Source organism: Macaca fascicularis, chromosome 7 (assembly GCF_037993035.2).
Source record: "Macaca fascicularis isolate 582-1 chromosome 7, T2T-MFA8v1.1".
Taxonomy (NCBI): domain Eukaryota; kingdom Metazoa; phylum Chordata; class Mammalia; order Primates; family Cercopithecidae; genus Macaca; species Macaca fascicularis.
This window is the reverse complement of record NC_088381.1, coordinates 10,755,674-10,777,583: the sequence shown is the minus strand read 5'-3', so window position 1 is coordinate 10,777,583 and position 21,910 is coordinate 10,755,674. Positions and strand designations below refer to the sequence as shown.

The 21,910-nt window shown below is 39.3% G+C and overlaps 1 protein-coding gene across 2 annotated transcripts in view; it reads left to right on the top strand.

Annotated features, from left to right (window-relative positions):
* The first annotated feature begins 1,092 nt into the window (after positions 1 to 1,092).
* Positions 1,093 to 21,910, top strand: part of LPCAT4 (lysophosphatidylcholine acyltransferase 4) — a 127,707-nt gene continuing 106,889 nt past the window's right edge. Inside the window, exons 1-2 of one of the 2 annotated variants that reach the window (XM_073995438.1) lie at positions 1,093 to 1,770; positions 2,495 to 2,638. In XM_073995438.1, the coding sequence (XP_073851539.1) occupies positions 1,108 to 1,770; positions 2,495 to 2,629 (798 nt within the window). In that variant the 5' untranslated portion in view covers positions 1,093 to 1,107 and the 3' untranslated portion in view covers positions 2,630 to 2,638. The remainder of the gene's footprint in view (positions 1,771 to 2,494; positions 2,639 to 21,910) is intronic. The other variant, XM_073995437.1, reaches the window with a different exon arrangement.

Here is a 21,910-nt window from a genome sequence, read left to right as displayed (position 1 = left end):
AGACAAAGGGCTCTGAGCTGAAACATGAACATGGACACATATGCCTCCTTCTCGGTCTGATGAGATCATTTGGATACTTGATTGTTATCCCTGAGCATTCTCCTTCCTCATTAATGCACGTGTAGCCAACACAATAATTATCATAGCCAATAACCGCTAAAGCTGAGGACTTTTGTGAGTCAGGCAGTGCCTTTAAAAACTCTAAAGTTTTCACACTCTCATTGAATAATTTCTGTTTTTCAGATCAAGTAACTTAGACTTACTGTCACATTTGGGATTAAGTTAAAAAAAAATACAAAGAAAGAAACTGAGGCTTAAAGCTGTCAAGTATTCCACAGCCAGCAAGTGACTAAGTTGGAACTTGAACCCAGGCAGTCCAGCCCTGGGATCCTGTGCCCTTACCCATGATCCAGTGTTGGCTACAGGAAACTAAAGTGTACACGTTTTCAACTATAGTTTAAATGGGTGACATACATTTCCTATAATTTCCCTAGGTGACTTTCAGTTTGGGGGTATTCTACTTACACAATCTCTGGAGCTAGATATTAACTGAGAACAGAAAGAAACTAATGAACTCTGAAAAACATAAAACATGAGCAACATGATACCACCGCAAAAGACAAATCAGCACACAGCCTTCTTGTGACTGTATTTTGCTGACAGTCCACGAGCTAATAATCAGCCTGAACTCAGCAGTGCTCTCTTCCCTTGGGACAGGGACACACACACACACACACACACACACACACACACACACACACACACGAGTTGGTGGTTGTGCTTCCCTGAGCCTCCAGTCAGCCAGTGTGAGGAAGGGACCAGATGGGTCAGGCAGAAAGGTGCTGGGTCAAGGGAGGAGGGGGCAGCCGGGGGCGCGCGCACGCTCTGGACTCGTGCACCCGCCAAAACGGATGCGCGCGGGGCGCGCGCGGGGCACGCCCGGTTGAAGGGTGAAGGGCGAGATGCGACGGGGACGGGGACGGGGGTGGGGGTGGGGGTGGGGGTGGGGGTGGGGTGGGGCAGCCCTTTCCCAGGCGGTAGCGGGGGCGGTGGTGCTGTTGCCCTTTTAAGCTGCGGCTTGACAGGAGCCGCGCCTCCCGTGGGTGGATGGGTTACAAACGGAGCAGCTCCACAGGCCGCCACACAGCTCCCGCCAAGGCCTCCTCCGTGCCCCTTGCCATTTTCCAGCGGCGCTCCCACGAGGGTCGAGGCGGCGGGGAGAAGCAGAGCCGCAAGAACTCTGCCAGGAGCCCCCGCCGATGGTCGCCGCCATGCCAGCGGTTCCAGACAGACTCCCCTTCCGCGCCCCTCCCGCCCGAGTTGAGTGTCAGGGCTCATGGCCAAACTGAAGTTGCTAGCATCTATCTTCCACAAGAACTAGGAGCTGCAGCGGCCGCTCACGCTCCGCTGCAACATGAAGGGGCAGGGCGAGGGCAGAGAGGGGCGCCAGGAGTCCCAGGACACAGGGGTGCCTGCCCCGGAGAGGCCCCAGTTCCCCGCCCCTTTACCCCGCAACTGGCCTGGCCCTTGCCCCCGGGACGGTGGGAGGCTTGGGTGGGAGGAGGCGGAGGGCGCGTCTCTCCGGCTCCTCGCGCGGGGCAGGCTTGGGGGCTGCTGGCTCCTCTCGGCCCCCGTCGCCGCGCCCCGAGGTGGGAGCCGCGGCTGCCGAAGCCCGCTCGGGTCCCATGGCCGCCCTCAGTCAGCCAGCCTGCTCCCAAGACCGCGACAGGGCAGTGCGGGGCGGCTCCGGCGTTTTTTGAGCCCAGGCGGGTAAGGGGAAAGGCCTTTAAAAATGTTCGGTGTCTTGGGCGGGCGCAGTGGTTCACGCCTGTAATCCCAGCACGTTGCGAGGTCGAGGCGGCGGATCACCTGAGGTCAGGAGTTGGAGACCAGCCTGGCCAACATGCTGAAACCCCGTCTCTACTAAAATATATAACAATTATCCGGGCCTGTTGGCAGGCGACTTAATCCCGGGTACTTGGGAGGCAAAGGCAGGAGAATCATTTGAACCCAGGAGGCAGAGGTTTCAGTGAACCGAGATCGAGCCCTTGTGCTCAAACTTGGGGGATAAGAGCGAGACTTCTCTCAAACAAAAAAAGGTGTTTTATTTTGTTTGTTTTGAGGCAGGGTCTCTGTCACCGAGGCTGGAGTGCGGTGGCGCGACCTCGGTTCATTGCAGCCTATGTCTCTTGACAGTCCGCGGGGTAAAGCGATTCTCTTGCCTCAGCCTTCTGAGTAGCTGGGATTACAGGCGCCCGCCACCACTCCTGGCTAACTTGTGTTTTTAGTAGAGATGGGGTTTCACCGTGTTGGCCAGGCTGGTCTCGAACCGCTGATCTCAAGTGACCCACCTTTAGCCTCCCAAAGTGCTGGGATTCCAGGTATGAGCCACCGCGCCAGGACCCAAGGCCCTTAAGTTTTAAGGCCTCATTCTTCAGTCAGGTTTTCCTTGTTCCTGCGTGCTCAGCCAATTGGTTTTGAATTTGTGTTTAAGGAGAAACTAACAATGCAAATGGACTCGTTGATGGAAGAAAAGTTGGAATGCAGCCTCTGGTGCTGTGTGAGCGATCCATCTCTCCGGAGCCTGGCTGCGCGCTGCTGTGTTCTGGAAAGGCACATTGTACCATAGATGCGGCAGGTAAGAGTCCTGTACAGGTGCTCTGACCTTTTCCTTTCAGGCTTCTGTATCAGCTGTTTTTCCCCTGTAGAATGTGCCCCTTACCTCCACCCCTTAACCCTACCCAATTCGTCTTTACGTGTCTGGCCATCAAGGCTCTTCTGGATCATATTCAGTTCATGCTGGTATTTTCCCTTCTTTCCCTCCTTAGTCCTTACTATTTTTGCTTTGGTCATGTTATGCTATATTCTGTAAGCCTTTTAAATTTGTTTTATGGTGGCAGGGCAGAATATTTTGTAATTATACTTTGTGTTTTTTATCTTTCACTCAATAAATGCTTGGTAAATATTTGTTTTATTGAGTGTATGACCCTATTCTAGCTATATTGTGCTTGAACAAAAGTCTTAACTGCCTTGTAAGTTAACTGCTAAGAAGTTGTCAAAAGTGCAGAGATAACATCAAGAACTTGTCATGGATAGTACAAAAAGGTCTGGAAGGGCTTGATGGAAGTCTGTAAATTGACTTCATGTGAAAGACTGTAAGAAATGAAAATGTGAATGAAGCATGACTGGAGAGCCAGAGTGATAAAGCAAGGGTCCCTTTCTCCAGATCCTTTGTGACAGTGTTATGTGACCTCTTCTAGAAGATCATTCTCAAAGACAATGCCAGCTCAGAACCTAGGAAACCATCCACTGGGTTCCTGCAGGTTAGGTGTTCAAATCCTCATCAGCACCTTTGTTTTCTCTGCCTCAGTTTGCTTACAATGATGTTCTCAGTAGCTGTAATTGCTGTCTGGTTTTGAATACTTAAGCATTTTTTTTTTAGATCACAGGGGTTTATGTGCATTTTTATTTTACCAAGTGTTAGAATTTTTACTCTGCTTTTATGGGCTCTGTGTTAGCTACTTGGTCGTTTTCGTTGTAAAATGATTAGCAGGGAAAACTCGTGTGTGTGTGTGTGTGTGTGTGTGTGTGTGTGTGTGTGTGTGGTTTCTTTTGTTGTCAGAGCACTTAGAATTTATTTTATATGGTAATTGTCAGTTTACTGTATTCTCCACCCCACATTTATTGAACAGCAAAGTATGAATGTGTCCCATAACCAGCCTTCAGAAGAATTACAACTGCTGTATATCTGAACTTTCTTTTCTTTTCCTTTTTATTCTTTTTCTTTTCTTTTTTTTTTTTTTTTTTTTTTTTTGCGATGGAGTCTCACTCTGTCACCCAGGCTGGAGTGCAGTGGTGCGATCTCATCACACTGCAACCTCCGCCACCCAGGTTCAAGCAATTCTCCTGCCTCAGTCTCCTGAGTAACTGGGGATTACAGGCACCTGCCACCTGACCCAGCTAATTTTTGCAGTGTTAGTAGAAATGGGTTTCACCGTCTTGGCCAGGCTGGTCTAGAACTCCCGACCTCTTGATCTACCTGCCTCAGCTTCCTAAAGTGCTAGGATTACAGGCGTGAGCCACCATGCCTGGCTGAACTTTCAAGAAGTTCGTGCATCAATTTTTTAAAAAATTATGATATCAAAAGATAGCTGTGTCCTACATTTGGAAAGATAACAAAAACAACATTCTGGCAGGCAGTTTTGCTGACTGGTGCTTGATATAGAGCCACACATTGGTCTCAGTGGACTTATGGAGAAAAATACATAGAGAAAGTTTTTTCTAAATAAGACCAAAAAATCCTTTTCTTAAGCAGTGACAGGTAAAGAGGTTGTCTTGGTTAACCTTGAAATGTGTTACCCTTGATTAAGACAGTTTTATGATGGGGATGGTAGTGGTGATAAACTTGTTTGAAATTTGTCCACTTATAGTAACCTTTGTGGTAGCTGTCACAGACAACTTCATCCTCACAGGCCTTAAAATTACTATAAAACTAATAGAATGGAGGAGAAACAAAGGACCTGAATAATTAGATGCTTAGATAATTGTAATGTGTTTTCATAACCTGTGAAAATGAGCAGGTTAGAAGCACTTAAACATTCTATGTAACGTACACTGCCTGAATTTATATTGTGATTTTTGAGCACCATTTGCTGTTTAAAAACTGGTATATTGTAGGTCATATTTTAAAGACAAATAGAAAACTTACCTTTTCAAGATGGATATAAAGCTTAACCTTATCAAAATTACAGAATGTAAAGCATATGATTGAAAAATATTAATGCATAGGTTTAAATATTGGTCATTTTAGATGTCTTTCAAAATAGATTATCTCTTAAATATTAAACTGAACAAACTGAACATGTTGTAGAGGTTATGCTGAAGGTTGTTTCCTGAAGTGGTGGATATTTTATAATATGGATAACAAAGCCCTCTTATTTTAAGAAATTTAGAAAATTTTTAGGCAAAATTAGAAAATGTTACCGATAATTCTCCCACTCAGAAGGTACCGCTATCAGAATTTTGTATTTTTCCAGTCATCTGCTCATCTCTTTTCTGCTATGCTTGTATATGTTCCTTCTTCCTTGAAAAATCAGATTTTTTTTTTGTAATCTGCTTTTTCACTCAATAATATTGGAGACCCGTGTCATAACTTACTCCTCTACAGTGGCTTCAATTATTGTGTGCTTTCTGTTGGATGACTATACCATCCAGTCAGTCATGCCTCCTAGTACTAAATACATAGGGGTGTGTGTGTATTTGTGTGTGTGTGTGTGTGTGTGTATTTTTGTTTGTTTTTTGTTTTGTTTGTTTGTTTGAGATGGAGTCTCACTCCGTCGCCCAGGCTGGAGTACAGTGGTGCAATCTCGGCTCAGTGCCAGCTCCACCTTCTGGGTTCACGCCATTCTCCTGCCTCAGCCTCCTGAGTACCTGGACTACAGGCGCCCTCTACCACGCCCAGCTAATTTTTTGTATTTTTAGTGGAGGTGGGGTTTCAGCGTGTTAGCCAGGATGGTCTCGATCTCCTGACCTCGTGATCCACCCGCCTTGGCCTCCCAAAATGCTGGGATTAGAGGCGTGAGCCACCGCACCCAGCCGTTATTTTTTTCTACCTTAACTAATGCTTTAGACATCATTAGGTAGAGCTAAATCATTGAAACCTTTCAAGTGATGGCTTTCAGTTCTCATTGCTGAATTGATTTCTAGAGATGGAACAAATTATATTATATGGAAACTTTTTTTTTTTGAGATGAAGTCTCGCTCCTGTCACTCAGGCTGGAGTGCAATGGCGTGATCTTGGCTCACTGCAACCTCCGCCTCCTGGGTTCAAGCAATTCTCCTGCCTCAGCCTCCCAAGTAGCTGGGATTACAGGTGCCCGCCACCATGCCTGGCTAATTTTTGTATTTTTAGTAGAGATGGGGTTTCACCATATTGGCCAGGCTGGTTTCAAACACCTGACCTCTGGTGATCCACCTGCCTTGGCCTCGCAAAGTGCTGAAATTACAGGCGTGAGCCACCACGCCTGGCCTTTTTTTCTTCTAGGTACCAGCTTTTATTTATCAGTTTGGTAAAAATGTTAGAAAGTATGCCATAAAAGGCATTCTCACAGTCGTGGCACAAAGTATAATTATGTTTGACTTTCTAGGAAGCAGTTTGGCTTTGTAGAAACTTGCCTAACCTCTCCCCATTTAGGCAAGATGAATTCTGACTACCCCAAGGTAGCCAACCTTGTCCCTGTGATTCCAGATCTCCCAGAAAAAGAGGTCTAGTCTCAGGGAAAACCCAGATTTTCTTGGCTTAGCCCACCTTGACAGCTAATCACTGGAAATGGGATGGGCTGGTAGAGTCCTTCAGTCAGGTTTTGTGTTAAGAGAGGGAGGTGGAAAGATGGGAGGGAGGTAGCAAAACTGGCCTGAATGGAACTCTGTAAGTTAAAATGGCAAAGGGATATTTCTTCCAAGGAAGAAATTCTAGGGAACAAAAGAAAGTGGAAGGGAAGGCAGCAGTTCTCAAAGTTTTGGAATCAGGACTCCTTTATACTCTTAAAAATATATTGAGGGCCCAAGGAGCTTTGGTTTATGTAGGTTGTATCTATTGGTATTTATCACTAGAAATTAAATCAGAAATATTTAAACTATTCTTTAAAAGCTCACCACATATTGTTATAAATGTTTTTATGAAAAAGTTTCTAGGCCGGGCGCGGTGGCTCAAGCCTGTAATCCCAGCACTTTGGGAGGCCAAGACGGGCGGATCACGAGGTCAGGAGATCGAGACCATCCTGGCTAACACGGTGAAACCCTGTCTCTACTAAAAAATACAAAAAAAAAAAAAACTAGCCGGGCGAGGTGGCGGGTGCCTGTAGTCCCAGCTACTCGGGAGGCTGAGGCAGGAGAATGGCGTGAACCCGGGAGGCGGAGCTTGCAGTGAGCCGAGATCTGGCCATTGCACTCCAGCCTGGGTGACACAGCAAGACTCTGTCTCAAAAAAAAAAAAAAAAAAAAAAGTTTCTAAAGCCAAAGTAGCACAATCTTACATTTTTTGCAAATTTCTTTGATATTTGGTATGTCATTTGATCTGCATTCAATTTATTGTGTGATATTTGCTTGAAAAAGTGTGAACAATGTCCAATCTCAAACAGATAGCCATTTTAGATTATTGCGGATATATATATATATATATATATATTTTTTTTTTTTTTTTGAGATGGGGTCTTGCTTTGTCACCCAGGTTGGAATGCAGTGGTGTGATCACAGCTCACTGCAGCCTCAGTCTCTGGGGACTCAGGTAATCCTCCCACCTCAGCCTCCAGAGTAGTTGGGACTACCTGGCTAATTTTTGTATTTTTTTTTTGTAGGGACAGGGTTTTGCCATGTTGCCTAGGCTTCTTTTTTGATACTCCATCAAAACTTGGTTTTTCTTGAACTTTGGATCTTTTACCCTTGCATGATATTATAACATCATGCATTGGTCATTTAGAAAATAATGGTTCACCTAGATCTTCTCCATGTTGATACATTTGATTATACAGTATCAAAATATATTCATCAATATCACCATCAATCTCATCAGAATACTTTTGGAAAGCAATGGTGGATATAAGTTTTATAAAATTCTAATTTTTTGTTCAGAAGCTTGAATTTTATTATTAGCAGTTTTATTATTGAATTTTATTATGGCCTGTCGTTTTTCTTGAAATGACAGAATCTCATTTTTTGAGAAAATGTCTCCCAAAAATCCCAGTTGAAATAACATTGTCAGTACTCCTTTCAAGTAAAAATGATATTCCATTAAAGTGGTTAATTCACTTCACGACTAAGTCACACGAGGATTTTTTTCTCAGGCAGTCTGTAGGAATGCTCATGTGTGCTTCCAATCTCATCACTTGAAATATTAAAAAGACATATTCAAGGATTAAGATGTAGTAAAATTTTCACTGCTTCATCATAGGCATTCTTTTTATTTTTGAGACAGGGCCTTGTTCTGTTACCCAGGCTGGAATGCAGTAGCATGATCACAGCTCACTGTAGCCTTAACCTTCCGGGCTCAATCCTCCTGCCTTAGCCCTCCAAGTAGCTGGGACTACAGGCATGCAGCCACCATGTCCAGCTACATTTTGTATTTTTTGTAGAGGTGGGGTTTTACCATTTTGTCCAGGCTGTTCTCAAACTCCTGACCTCTGGTGACCCTACCACCTTGGCCTCCCAAAGTGCTGGGATTACAGGCGTAAGATACCATGCCCAGCCTGCCCTTCCTTTTCAAACCTTTCCTGTGCATAGTGAAGAATACCATGGCTACTAGTAGTTTGGTGTTACTGCCTTTATTTGTGCTAAAGTACCAGCATTTTTACCCACTATTGTATTTGCACCCTTACAGCAAATGTCACCATGTTAGTATTCCTGTTCAAATAGTTTGGACCTGGGCGTCTGAGGGCCCCACTTTGGGAACCATTGAAATAGGTGCTTAAACCTACTATATATCATATCTTTTCATCTACAAGATTTTTAAAAACAAAATTTCATTTAATTTTTTCTGTAATTTTTAAAATATGACTTTGAGGGGTTTCAGTCCAGAGCAACACGTATTTTATTTTGCTTATGCTGAAGTTTTCTAGACAAATACTGACCTAATAGAATGAGGTCCTAAATCTAGTTGCAATTTCTTTAGCGCAAAAAAAAAAAAAAAAAAAAAACTAAACTAAAAACGTTAACATGGTCCATACGGTATATTCCCAATGTATGCTGAAGAATTTGAAGAAGAAAATGCAATACTCAGTAAGTGTTGTTCTTTATGAATAGGATTAATTCTGAACAGTTTCTTTTAGCCTGTAAAGAGATTTGGGACACAGTAAGAGAGGAATGAGAACAATGAGAATATAATAAAATAAACCATTATTGAAGAGATATACTGTTAATGATGTCCTCTTTCAATACAACTTGTTTTTCTCTTTTTTATTTTCTTCCTCTTTTTTTTTTTTTTTTTTTTTTGATACAGAGTCTTGTTCTGTCACCAGACTGGAGTGCAGTGGCGCGATCTCAGCTCACTGCAACCTCCGCCTCCCTGGTTCAAGTGATTCCCCTGCATCAGCCTCCTGAGTAGCTGGGACTACAGGCGTGTGCCACCATGCCCGGCTAATTTTTTCTTATTTTAGTATAGACAGGGTTTCACCATGTTGGCCAGGATGGTCTCAATCTCCTGACCTCGTGATCCACCCACCTCAGCCTCCCAAAGTGCTGGCATTACAGACGTGAGCCACCATTCCCAGCTAACTTGTTTTTCTTAAAAGAACCTTCAGTAAATATTTGGTTTCTGTGGCCTCAGCTGTAATTCAGATTACAATTTTCAAAGCAGTGTTTCCTGAAGTTGTTTGTGCGAAATTGTTTTCCATGACTTGAACCTAGCTGTTCTGAAGCTAATATATAATAATAATGGCTTATCCCCAATTTATAATAGAAAACAGTACAAAGTAACAGACTATTAGATGGGGGATGGAAGGAGAAGGACAAGGGCTGAAAAAGTAACTATTGCATACTGTGCTCACCTTCTGGATAATGGATACATTTGTACTCCACACCTGAACATCAAGTAGTATCCCATGTAACAAATCTGCGTATGTACCCACTAAATCTAAAATAGATGTTGAAAAAAAAGTTCTTCCATATCAACAATAATAAAATTGAAGGTGTAAAACTGTAATAAAAATTGAGACACTACAAAGTATCTTGCAGTTAAGCTACAAAAAAAAAATCCTAAAACCATCTCTATAGAAAATTTTAGGTATTGATCTTAAAGGAAATCCAAAGAAGTGGAGAATTATCATGTTAATGGATGTGATAACAATATTAAATTACATTATTTTTCCAATCTAGTATGGTCATTGATTTTAATAAAATATTTTATTCTAAAATGTGCATATAATATTAATTTTTAATAAATAATGATTAATTTTTTAAAATGCAGAGGGTTGGACTTGCCTTATCAGACATCGGAACTTATTACAAATATATGGGGAAAAATGCGGTTAACTGGTGAAGTTTTAGTTTCCATTAAGAAATACTGCATCTGGCCGGCTGCGATGGCTCAGGCCTATAATCCCAGCACTTTGGGAGGCTGAGGAGGGCAGATCATCTGAGGTCAGGAGTTCAAGACCAGCCCTGCCAACATGGTGAAACCCCCTCTCTACTAAAAATAAATAAATAAATAAATAATTTGCCAGGCACAGGCGTGGTGGCGGGTGCCTGTAATCCTAGCTACTCGGGAGGCTGAGACAGGGAGAATTGCTTGAACCTGGGAGGTGGAGGTTGCAGTGAGATTGCACCACTGCCCTCCAGTATGGGCGACAGAGCGAGACTATGTCTCAAAAAAAAAAAAATGCTGGATCTCACTGGCAATGGAAAGGGAAAGGAAAGTTACTGATGGCAACATATTACTAATGGTAAATAAGCACATGAAAAGATGCTCAATATCATATGTCATTAGAAAATTGCAAAGCAAAACAATGAGATGCTGCTACATAGCTATTATAATGGCCAAAATCCAAAATACCAACACTACTGAGTGCTGGTAAGAACAATGAGCGGAAATAACTCTTATTCATTGCTAGTGGGGATGCAAAATGGTACATCCACTTTGGAAGACAGCTTAGCAGTTTCTTACGAAACTAAGCTCACTCTTAGCCTATGATTCCATAATTGTGCTCCTTGGTATTTGCCAAATGAGTTGAAAACTTATGCCTACACAAAACATGCCACAAATGTTTAGACCAGTGTTATTCATAATTACCAAAACAGAAACAACCAAGATACCTTTCAATAGGCAAATGGACCAACACTCTATGGTGTAGCCACACAATGAAATATTAATCAGTTCTATGTAGAAAAAGAGCTATCAAGCCACAAAAAGGAATGGAAGACCTTTAAATGCGTATTACTGAGTGAAAGAAGCCAATATGAAAGCCTACACACTATGTGGTTTCAAGTATATGACATTTTGAAAAAGGCAAAACTGTGGAGACAGTAAAAAGATCAGTCATTTCCAGGGATTACTAGTATGTGGTTACTACAATGTCTTATTGAGATTACTACACAGTGAGAGATTGTGTCTAAGAACTGACATAGTCTTTAATTTGAATAACAACATTGAATACAATATTTGTGTATTTAACTATAAATTAAGAAAATAAGCTTTTCATATAAATTGTTTATAACACTTTATTAAAATAACACCCACATCAATCCTCGTCAGTTCTGAGGCCCACATAATAATTAAAGGCCTCCAGCAGGTCCAGTTTCATTCATTCCTAGAACTAATGAGTTTCACGCTTGCAGGCCATGAATAGCAGTTCTTCAACCGACAAGGAGATCTAGAAAGAGAAAGATGTGCTCTATTTCTTTGTGACTAGTGTCCTAAGTCGTAGAGACAGAATCATGGACTTGGAAGTAGCATCATCTTCCAGGTTGCTGTGTAACTCACATTCCCAAGGAACAGACTGTCTCGCAAACCCTTTGGTCTCCATCCTTGGGATTTCTTTTTCTCCTGTACATTTTGTTTCTCTTTTTTTCTAAATCATTTTTTCTTTTTCCAACCAATGATGTTTGTCCTTTTGTCCTCGGACTGGATCTCATTTATCTTTCTGGGAATAGCGCCATCTCTAAAGACTCCAGGTTAACCCACTTCATATCTAATTATTCCAGTCTAGACAATAAATAATGAAGTGTCAGTCAACATTCCCAGGGCCAGATCTTACCTCATACCTGGGGGTCATAACTCTCTTGACTACATTGGGTTTTGTCCTACTTTCCTCATTCTTGGCTGTGTGTATTTTGTCCTATCCTGGGAAGAAGGAGAGGAGTGAAGAGCTTTCTCTTGCATTTCAATATTAACCCTACTCCTACATTCTTCCCAGAAAGCCAGGAAATGCAACGCCAATGTTTTCCATTCAGTTTATATTGCATGTATAATTAACTTTTGTGTTGAACATGAATAAACTGAAAATTTCTTGAAATAGAAACAATTTGATAGAATTTTATGGGTACAATGTATACAATCCATGTCCAATAAGTTACTGACATCTAAACTTGTTATAGATTTTTTGTTCCATCATATACTAATTCAGTATTTCTATTGCAATGAAACTAACATTTGTTAGTTATAATTTGTCCTTGATAAGCCTTTTTCTGTGTTTTGCTTATGCTTCCATTATCTTCTAAATGAGCACTTTTGTATATCTAATTTAGAAGTGTTACATTAAGAACAGTAAGAGAAGAAAAAAAGAAGAGTAAGAGAAAATCCTTTAATCTATATTTCTGCTTAAAATAAGATTATAATAACGTGTGCTCCACCACATGTAGATGTTCACAAAACATAAGCAAGTGTGAATATTTTTTCATAACCACTGATGAAGAAATAGAAGGGCTCCTATTACATGCACTGTAACAAACTATAAAGTCATAAACACATACTCTTCAAAGTAGCAATAGGCAAATCAGGGAGAGAGAGAGAAAGAGAGAGCACAATGTTGCTCCCAGAAGACGCTGAATTTATTGCTACCACTGAAGACATTTTTGGAAGGGATGAAGCTTTTTGCTAACATACACAATAACAACTGCAAAAGGAACAGGACCTGGAATCTTCAGTTGAATCAGTCTATTTATAATCTCATGTAAGATTGGTAGAGACAAAACATAGGTCATTGCTTTCTCATCATTCATTAACTCACTCAAAACACAAATAGATGCACACTATGCTAGACACTGGGGTACAAATGGTTACAACAATCCCTCAAATTTCTCAAAGCCAGTGGGAGACATAGGCATATAAACAACAAATATCATTCACTGTGATATTGGACACTTGAAGACTGCCTAATGGACTGTGGGACTACAATAGAAGATACTGTCAATTTGTCCTAAGAAGGTCACTCACGGGGAAGTGAAAACTGAATTCCATCACAGGCCAACAGGGAAAATGCTATTACAGATGGCAGGAACATTGTGAGCAAAGTTAAGGATTAAGGAAAAAATATAAGTATAAAGAGATGAAAGTAGAGCCACGTTGTTCAGTACAAAGAGTGGAGTATTTGGTGGAGAGAAATGAGAATTAGGAGGGAGAGACGGACAGGGTCAGATCAAAAATGGTCATGGTCAACCTAAAACTAAGGAGCTTAGAATTTACCATGAGAAAGTAGGTGTCATTCCAAAGATGTTATAAGGTGCAACATGATGAGATTTGCATTTCAGAACCACAGCCCTGATAGTGGTATAGAGGCAGGATTACAGGTGGGGATGGAGGAGCTGTGGTGGAGGCCAGGGTAGGAGAGAAAGGAGTGTGAGGAGTGGTGGGGTGAGTGGAATGGGGATGGATTTCTTAAAAACGTGATAGAGGAAGAGAGATTGGGTTGGGGCATTCAGAGGTGAGAACGGAAAGGAAAAAAAAATCTGAAAGGAAGGAGAAGTGATAGGCCTGTGTACCAATTTGAATAACAATACTACAACTGTTTATTGAGAGCCCATGATGAACCAAACATGATATTTTAATCCTCACTACAATTAATTTTTGAATTTTTTTTTTTTTTACTTTTATCAATTGATACTCAGAGGAGTTAAATCGCTTACTGAAGGCCATGCCAATTTTAAGTTAAGGGATGAGGTTAAAACTAAATGCTACTAGATGCAGAGCTGATTTCCTCTCAACTACATTCTTTGGCCCTCTTAACTGGATCAGCAACAGGGGAGAGGGCAAAGGCTAGAATAGCTCTTCACAGTTCTCTGGATCTGCTTGGGTGCTGACCAGTTTGGAGGAAAAAGATGAATTAAATGGAGGTAGCTGAGGGATATCCAGGTGCAAAAGATAAATAAGCAGTTGGATACGTGGGTCTGAAGAAGCTTCCTGGTGACACTGGTTGGTAGACAGACTGAGAGCTGAAATTCACCTGCAGTAATTGTTACTCTGTGTCTTCCTGTTGCATTTATTGGTCGACTCAATATATATTTTCCTCTACCTTTTAAAGTTAGAATTTAGAATACCTACCTAATAGTTACTTCCTGAAGAGTAAAAATCTTTTGTATTAGTTTTTCATTGGTCATGTTATTTATTCATGCTATCCTCAACAAACATGTATTCCTTAAACATGGGGTGCATTGTGCAAATTACACCACACTATTTGATGGAAAGAATGAGGTCTCTTCTTGCTAAACAGTTCTAGTCATCTCCCTTTTATAGTTTCCTTTACTCTGTCTTAAGAGCAATTTATTTTTCTATTCATTATTCATCTTATTACATGTTCTTTTTGCTTCACTTTAATCCTTTTTTGCAGGAGAAAGATTATAAATAAAAACATATATTTATATATAAAAAACTATAAAGCTTACACTCTCATAGTTGGCACAGAGTTTTTGCTAAAGCAAAAAGATGAAAACTTTAGCTCTTTTGTAGGTATGATTTTTGAGTTGAGATGGCAGGAAAATTAAGTGGGATTTTGATATAAGAGTAACAAAAGGGAGCCTCTAGGGAGAAAGCAGATAATACATTGAGAATGAATAAAAATTATTTCTGAGGCTGGCTCTGCCATAGCAATTCTTGTCCCTTCCCTATAATTAATTATTTTCTGGTTTAACTGAGAAAATATGAGACAATCTCAAATTTCCTCAGAGCTAAATTACAGTATTCCATTTTATTAGCCCTAGAACAACATGAACAGAAGCTTTAGTGGTAGCGTTATAGTCTATGCTGAGGTTTGTTAGCAGTGCATTATTACCTAAGAGATCGCTGCTTAGTTCAGCCAGTTAACTGGAGGTCACTAAAATGTTCTGCTCTTGAAAGAGAAAGAGGGGGAGAAAGGGCGGGGGAGAGAGAGAGAAAGAGAGAGAGTGCTCCTTCTTCACAGAGCAATTTGTGTAAATGCATGGTCCAATGGCCCTGAGATCCATTAATTAAATTTCTAGACTTCATAGCATTTGCTGATGAACCATGATGAAAAAAGTTGGAAGGGAATAGGAAACACATACACTGCAGCGTCTGGTTTCGCCAGAGTTGGGCCCTTGAGAATTATTAAGTGATAGTTTGACATAATTCAGAATTAATAAAATCTGTCTGCTCTCTGAAAGTGTGTATTTTCATAATTTAAGTAACTCATGCAAATTAGCTTAGATCAAAATGTGAGCTCCATTGTTGCCTACAAGTCAGCATGACTTCATGATTGGTGATATAACAGTATCATCACCCCAGTGAAGGATATTTCTGTGAAATTAAGTGATACAGTTCTATCTGAGTAGGAATATTGTACCTGAAAAAGCCTGCTAATAAATGTAGGCCTTATTTTGATATTTTGGAATTTTATAGGGAATTAAACATATAATACTTCCTACTGAAGTCAGACATCTGAGAAAAACAGGTCAGTCAAATCCTCATTCCTGTAAATTTACCAAGGTGCTTTTAAAATGGCCAAATATTAAAGTATCTAGCATGATGCTTAAAATATAATCTGTGGAAATACACTAAACTAAAATGATCTTGTCCAGTCTCATGGCTTCAAATACCAGCCCATGCTAATGATCAAATTTTCTATGCATTCAAAAGCCCTGAACTCAGATTTAGATATCTAACATCTCTACTGGTTTCTCCACCTGTTTCACACACCAAACTTCCTTTTTTTTTTTTTTTTTTTTTGTGACGGAGTCTCGCTCTGTTGCCCAGGCTGGAGTGCAGTGGCCGGATCTCAGCTCACTGCAAGCTCCACCTCCCAGGTTCATGCCATTCTCCTGCCTCAGCCTCCCGAGTAGCTGGGACTATAGGCGCCCGCCACCTCGCCTGGCTAGTTTTTTGTATTTTTTTAGTAGAGACGGGATTTCACCATGTCAGCCAGGATGGTCTCGATCTCCTGACCTCGTGATCCACCCGTCTGGGCCTCCCAAAGTTCTGGGATTACAGGCTTGAGCCACCGTGCCCGGCCTACCAAACTTCTATTCTTTCTTTTCTTAATCCATTTCCCCCCACCTTTTCTATTATATTAAATGTAATTAAATAGAGATGTTTGGCTCAGGCTATGAAATTTGACTCACATCCCATGTCAAATTCATCACCAAATCCTGTCAACTCTACTTTAAAAATATTTTCAAAATATGACTACCTCTTACCAGTACCACTCTAGTTCAAATCATCCTATCCCTTTCCTAGGTGATTGCAGTAACATCTCACTACCTAGATCTACCCTTTGTCCTATAGTCAATTCTTATCTCAGCAGACAGCAGACTATTAAAGCTGTGAACCATATCAGCCTCCATTTCAAGTGCCTTTAGTGGCTTCCATTTCACCTCTAGTAAAATAGAAATCTCCACAATGACATCTAAGACTCTCCATGGTTGGTACCCCTTCTTGCCTTACAACTAAAAACTCTTCTACCATTTCCACTGTATTTACTCTGCTGTAGCAAGGAGACCTATTTGCTGTCCCTTGAACAAAGCAGATGTCTTTCTCTGGTCTTTGCATTTGCTGGTCCTGTTACTGGGCGTGTTCTTTTTCCCATCCACTTGATGACTTCCCTCATCTCCTTCAAGTCTTCTTACACAGTGAAGACTTCCCTGGCAACCATATTTAAAACAGAATCTTCAGTCCCATGTCCAGCACTCTTTATGTACCTTCCTTGTTTTATAATAGTTTGAGAAAATGAGTAAGCGTTTTGGGGACACAGCTCTTACTATCATCTGACATAATTAGGCATAAAACTGTATTTCTTAATTATTTTCTTATGTATTTGTTGACCTTCCATCATGACTAAGCATTTAGTAGAGATTGTCTATTTTATTCACAATGGTATTCATAATTCCTCAAAAAGTGTTTGGTATAAAACAAACATACATTGAGCATTTGTTGTATAAAAGAATTATATGTAAAATTATGGTCAGGCATTATTCAAGGGGAAAACTCTTAGTCTCTAAACAAGTTTATTTGGATACCTGGTAAATTATACTATACCTAATTTGGGAAATAAATTTGTTCCCCTTATGTCAATTGAGGGAAGCTTTGGCAGGAGCATTCTGCTTCATCTCCAAGTCTTTTTCTTCAAAGCCTGTTGTTATTTTTTTTCTAACCTGACAACCCTATGAGACCCACCCAGCTGAAGATTAGCTGGGATGCCCAGTTCCTGTTCTCACTGTGGGGCACCAGATTTTCTGGGCAAACAGTGTGGGTAGATAAAGCAATGGGATGGGGTGAGGTTACCAGCATCAACCTTTTCTAGGCTTTGCTCTTCAACACATACTGTCCTGAGCCAGGACGCAGACCATGGCTACTTTTGCCCCTGCATGTCTGTTCTGATTTCTTTCTTCATATGGGATGTCTCACTGTTCTCCTGTTTTTAATATGGAGCTTCAGTCTCTAAGCTAAAAGGCCAAGTACAGATTCACCTGCCAATGAAGCTCTTTAAATTATCTCTTGTTTCTCAGGACTCATTGGCTGTAAGTTCATGGAACAAAAACAGAATTTGCTACTTTTCATTGATATTGTTTTAGTTGAGTTGTGTTTAACTAACTTGTTGAATGAACTGACACTGTATATTCTCCCTGTAAAATAACAGTGTATATTCTATTATGCCTATGTAAGTCCCTTGCCTCAACTTGGTGTTATGTTAACTTATCTACCAGACAGTTTATTTAGGTTGTATTCAAGTTAGTCTTGTGACATAAATAAAATCAGTGATGTGATTATAATAGAGTGGTGCTATTTATGTAAAAATATGTTGGGTCTTGAAAAGATTAGAAAAAGCTAAGTTGATTAATGTGAGGGCTAAGCAATGTAAAAATTTTAAGAAAAAATTAGAGTAATCAGAATAGCAAAATTTTAATAAGCTAAAACGTTTTTGCACATCAATTACTTTTTTGTTCTACTTTAAATAAATAAAAATTTAGAATTATAATTGACTTGTTATGATCATAATTTATACAAAGAAGACAATATATAGAAACTCCAGTTAATAGAGGAATAATCAAAGGGTCCTGGACTTCTATCAAAATATTGGCCAAATAATTTACATTTCTGGTTTTTTTAACCCCATGATCCTCCTCCTTAACTCACTTTTTAGATTAACTATCAAAAAACTGGTCTCAATTATATTTGAATAGAAGGTTCTACTCTATTCTGTAACTTGACCATGTTTGGTACCCTTAATTAAAATATATAATTGTTTAGTAAATAGTTTTCATAGATGTTTTCATTTTAACTGGTTCTATGAAAGCTACCCAATAATGGGCAGGTTGAATGGTCGTGGGGTGGGCTTAGTGTTGGTCTGTGGAATGCTACCATAGGCCTCCACAAACCTAAGACACAGAAACGCACCCTTAGAATTATTATCTACTTAACAGTAGAAGTGTGGCTGAACCTGAGACTTGCCTGACTCCATACTTCTTGGTGTTATTCACAGCACCACAGCCTAATTTTGCTTGTTTCCTTATTTGAAGAAATCTTGAAAAAGAATTGCATTCTTTGATTTTTCTAGTTAATTAAAAATTTCATCTGAATCAGCAATATCTTACTGTGATGGCAATTGTATCTCCTAAAAAATCACAGTGGAGATATATTTTGAATAAATATATCCAAATATTTAAGTAGTACATTCTCAAATATCTGAGTAGTATATTCTATGAATTATGTCTGCAGGCTTAGAAATAACCTTCATATAATGTTAATAAAAATCCAACTAAATAGCTATTCAAAGTATACTCATGGTATTGGACATTTGGAGGTAATTTTCACCAACCATCAATGTCTGTATTCATATATTTATATGAAAGTATTGTTATTTCTGTAGTCTTGGTCAATAAAATTTACTCATGTTTTATATAATTTCCACATACCCATAGCATGTCTTTGGAAGTAATGCAGTGCTTGAAATTTAAGGAAAAAAATATCTGGTTAGGATTCCAAAATATAAATCATTGAATAAAATGGTGTCATTTACTTTTAAGATGTGGACAGTATTTTGATGGGAGGACGTAGATGGTTTTGTGAACAACAAAATAATCTTGAAGCCACATACATACGGTAGATGTTCACACTTAGAACTATGTGGGAATGGCAGCAGTTATTTCTAATAAGTAACGTGTGAAAATCAATAAGACAGTTCCAGAAACACCTCCTGCTTGTTAATGGCATAAAGCCAAAGCTCTGCTATATGAGTATTACATGTTTTTGACAAAACATCTAGTCTTACACCAGATACAATATTCTAGTTTCCTGAAGAGGAAACTTTATTAAAGCATGTGCTAAGTAAACTATAAGATTCATATTAGAAACTTTAGTCCTATAGCTGTTTCTATTTATTTGGGGTTGGAAAAAATGGCATTATTGTACACATACTTGCTTTATAGTTAAAAAAAAAAGGGGGGGGCAAAATAAATCACTCTCAAAGCATCAAGGAAATTTATAGTGGAATTATGAATCATATCATTGTGGAGTCATTTTCCTTTGTATCATGATATCATATGAGACCAACGTCAAAAGGAATAGGTAAAAAAATGGACAAAAAGTTTTTAAAATCATTTCAGTTAACAGATTTAAACCGAGTTTAGCTATGAAGCAATGAGCAATGGAATACAAACTAGTGAAAGAGATAAACAACTAGGGATTAAATGTTGAGGAAAATTGTTTTCTAATGAATTAATTTTGAATTGATAAGAGAAAAATTAAAGAATAAGGACCTTTAAATATACAACTTTGGTGACAAAGTATTTGTCTATACAAGTTTCTTATGTCTAGTGCCTTCCTTACCTCCCAAATATTATTTTATAACTCTCTGATAATTTCTCAATGATATATATGAGATATTCATATCTAAAAAGTCACCAATATTTTGAACTAGTATCAAAAATAAAGATGTATTTGACATAGGTTTATTTACTGGTTTGATACATAAATAAAAATATAAATCACAACAGCAAAGATAATAAAAACTGCATACTCACCTTAGGGTTTTTAAATAAACTAATTGTTTTTCTTCTACACAAATAGCTAAAAATGTACAGTGAATACAAATGTACTTATTTCTCTTTATTTTTCTATATTTTGATTGGTTAGTGAAGTGTCACAAAAGTGATGCTGCTGAATTTTTGCTATTTTCTCTCTAAAGTGATGTTCTGAAAGAAATATATATATAATTTGAGATTATGAAGAAGTCCTTTTTTTTAGTGCTAACTTATTTCCTTTCTGTACTTTGTAGTAGACATACATGTTAAAAATTCAACAGAAAGAAGAGGATAAAATAATCATGACATGAAGCCCTTTTAGAAATTAGCAATGTTCTCTATTAGTAATGGTATGATGATATGCCACTCCGTGAGCTCTTGAACCAAGTTATTCATTATTCCTCTGCCACATGGAAACAGGATATTTGGTCTTTTTCCTATCTCAATGCAGTGCCTATGGTTTTGTTACAGAAACCTTAATTTTGCCTGCTTTTAGGTAAAGCAGTTTTTATACAAACTTCTCAGAGGGCAGCCAGATAACTTTCAAGCACATTTGAAACACCAGAGGTGACTCTGCCAAGTGCCCCAGAGAAAAGTTCAAACTATGATAAAGACACTTCTTCGGCCCATCTTTCCAAAGTTGCTGACTATGTAGGCTTATTATAAGCATTAGACGAAACCATTGAGAGGAATGCGTCAAAGCTTGAATGTGCAGCTCCAGGTTATGATGTCAGCTTTTCCTTTGGATTACTGAAGAAGGAGAAAATCCATTATCCATGCATGAAACAAAAAGTTATATGGCCAATCAAATGGAAGGCATGCATTTGGTAATCCAATCCCAATATTTGCCATTTGCTTTAGTGGGGCTTAAATAGGTCACTTAAGTGGCGTATGCTCCACCTTCTAGAAGTGAGCAGAAAAATATTTTAAATTAATGGTTATTTTACTATCAACATGTTTTTGAAATTGAAAATGGAACACCGGTTTTATAAGTAGTTTCTTCATTTTATTATTTATGAAGTGGCTAGCCTTGATTTGAAAAGTTCTTTAACATGACTAGCTTTCTGACACTCTAATGCCCATTTTCTAAGACTTCTGTGCTGTAAGCTATTTTAACAAAACGTCAGTGGTATGTCTTTAAATTCTGATTTTAGAGGAATTCCTAAATTCTCATTACTTTCACATTTTATCTACTGTGGAATGATAACTTTGTTAACATGAAGCTTTTCAAGCTGTCACTGTATTCCATCAGGTATTTCTGTTGGTTCATCAAAGTGAAATGAAATAAAATGAAAATGCAGGAAAAACAAATGAATAGAACACAATTAAGAGTAATTCATTTTGGCCTGGTATGGTGGCTCATGCCTGTACTCCCAGCAGTTTGGGAGCTCAGGAATTAGACACCAGCCTGACCAACATGGTGAAACCCTGTCTCTACTAAAAATACAAAATTTAGCCAGGCGTCAGGCATCATGGTGCGCGCCTTCTGGTACTGGAAGGCTGAGACAGGAGAATCACTTGAACCTGGGAGGTGGAGATTACAGTAAGCCGAGATCATGCCACTGCACTCCAGCCTGGGCAACAGAGCGAGATTCCCTCTCAGAAAAAAAAAAAAAGAAAAAGAGTAATTCATTGAAACACCAGTTTGTAAAGCATCAGGGATGCTTTTCTCTTGTTAAATATAACATTGTTGTTGAACACTCTGCTAAAATTTTTCATTTAAAAAAAGTAAATGAATTTTAATAACATATTATGTCATGCATGAAAAATATTTAAAGTTGACATTAATATAAAACTTATTGCGCTACTTTAAAGTTTCTTTTGCTTTCTTTTTAAACTTTTATTTTAGGCTCAGGGGTACAAGTGCAGGTCTGTTACACAGGTAAACTTTTGTCATGGGGGTTTGTGGTACAGATTATTTCATCATCCAGGTATTAAGCCTAGCACCCATAGTTAC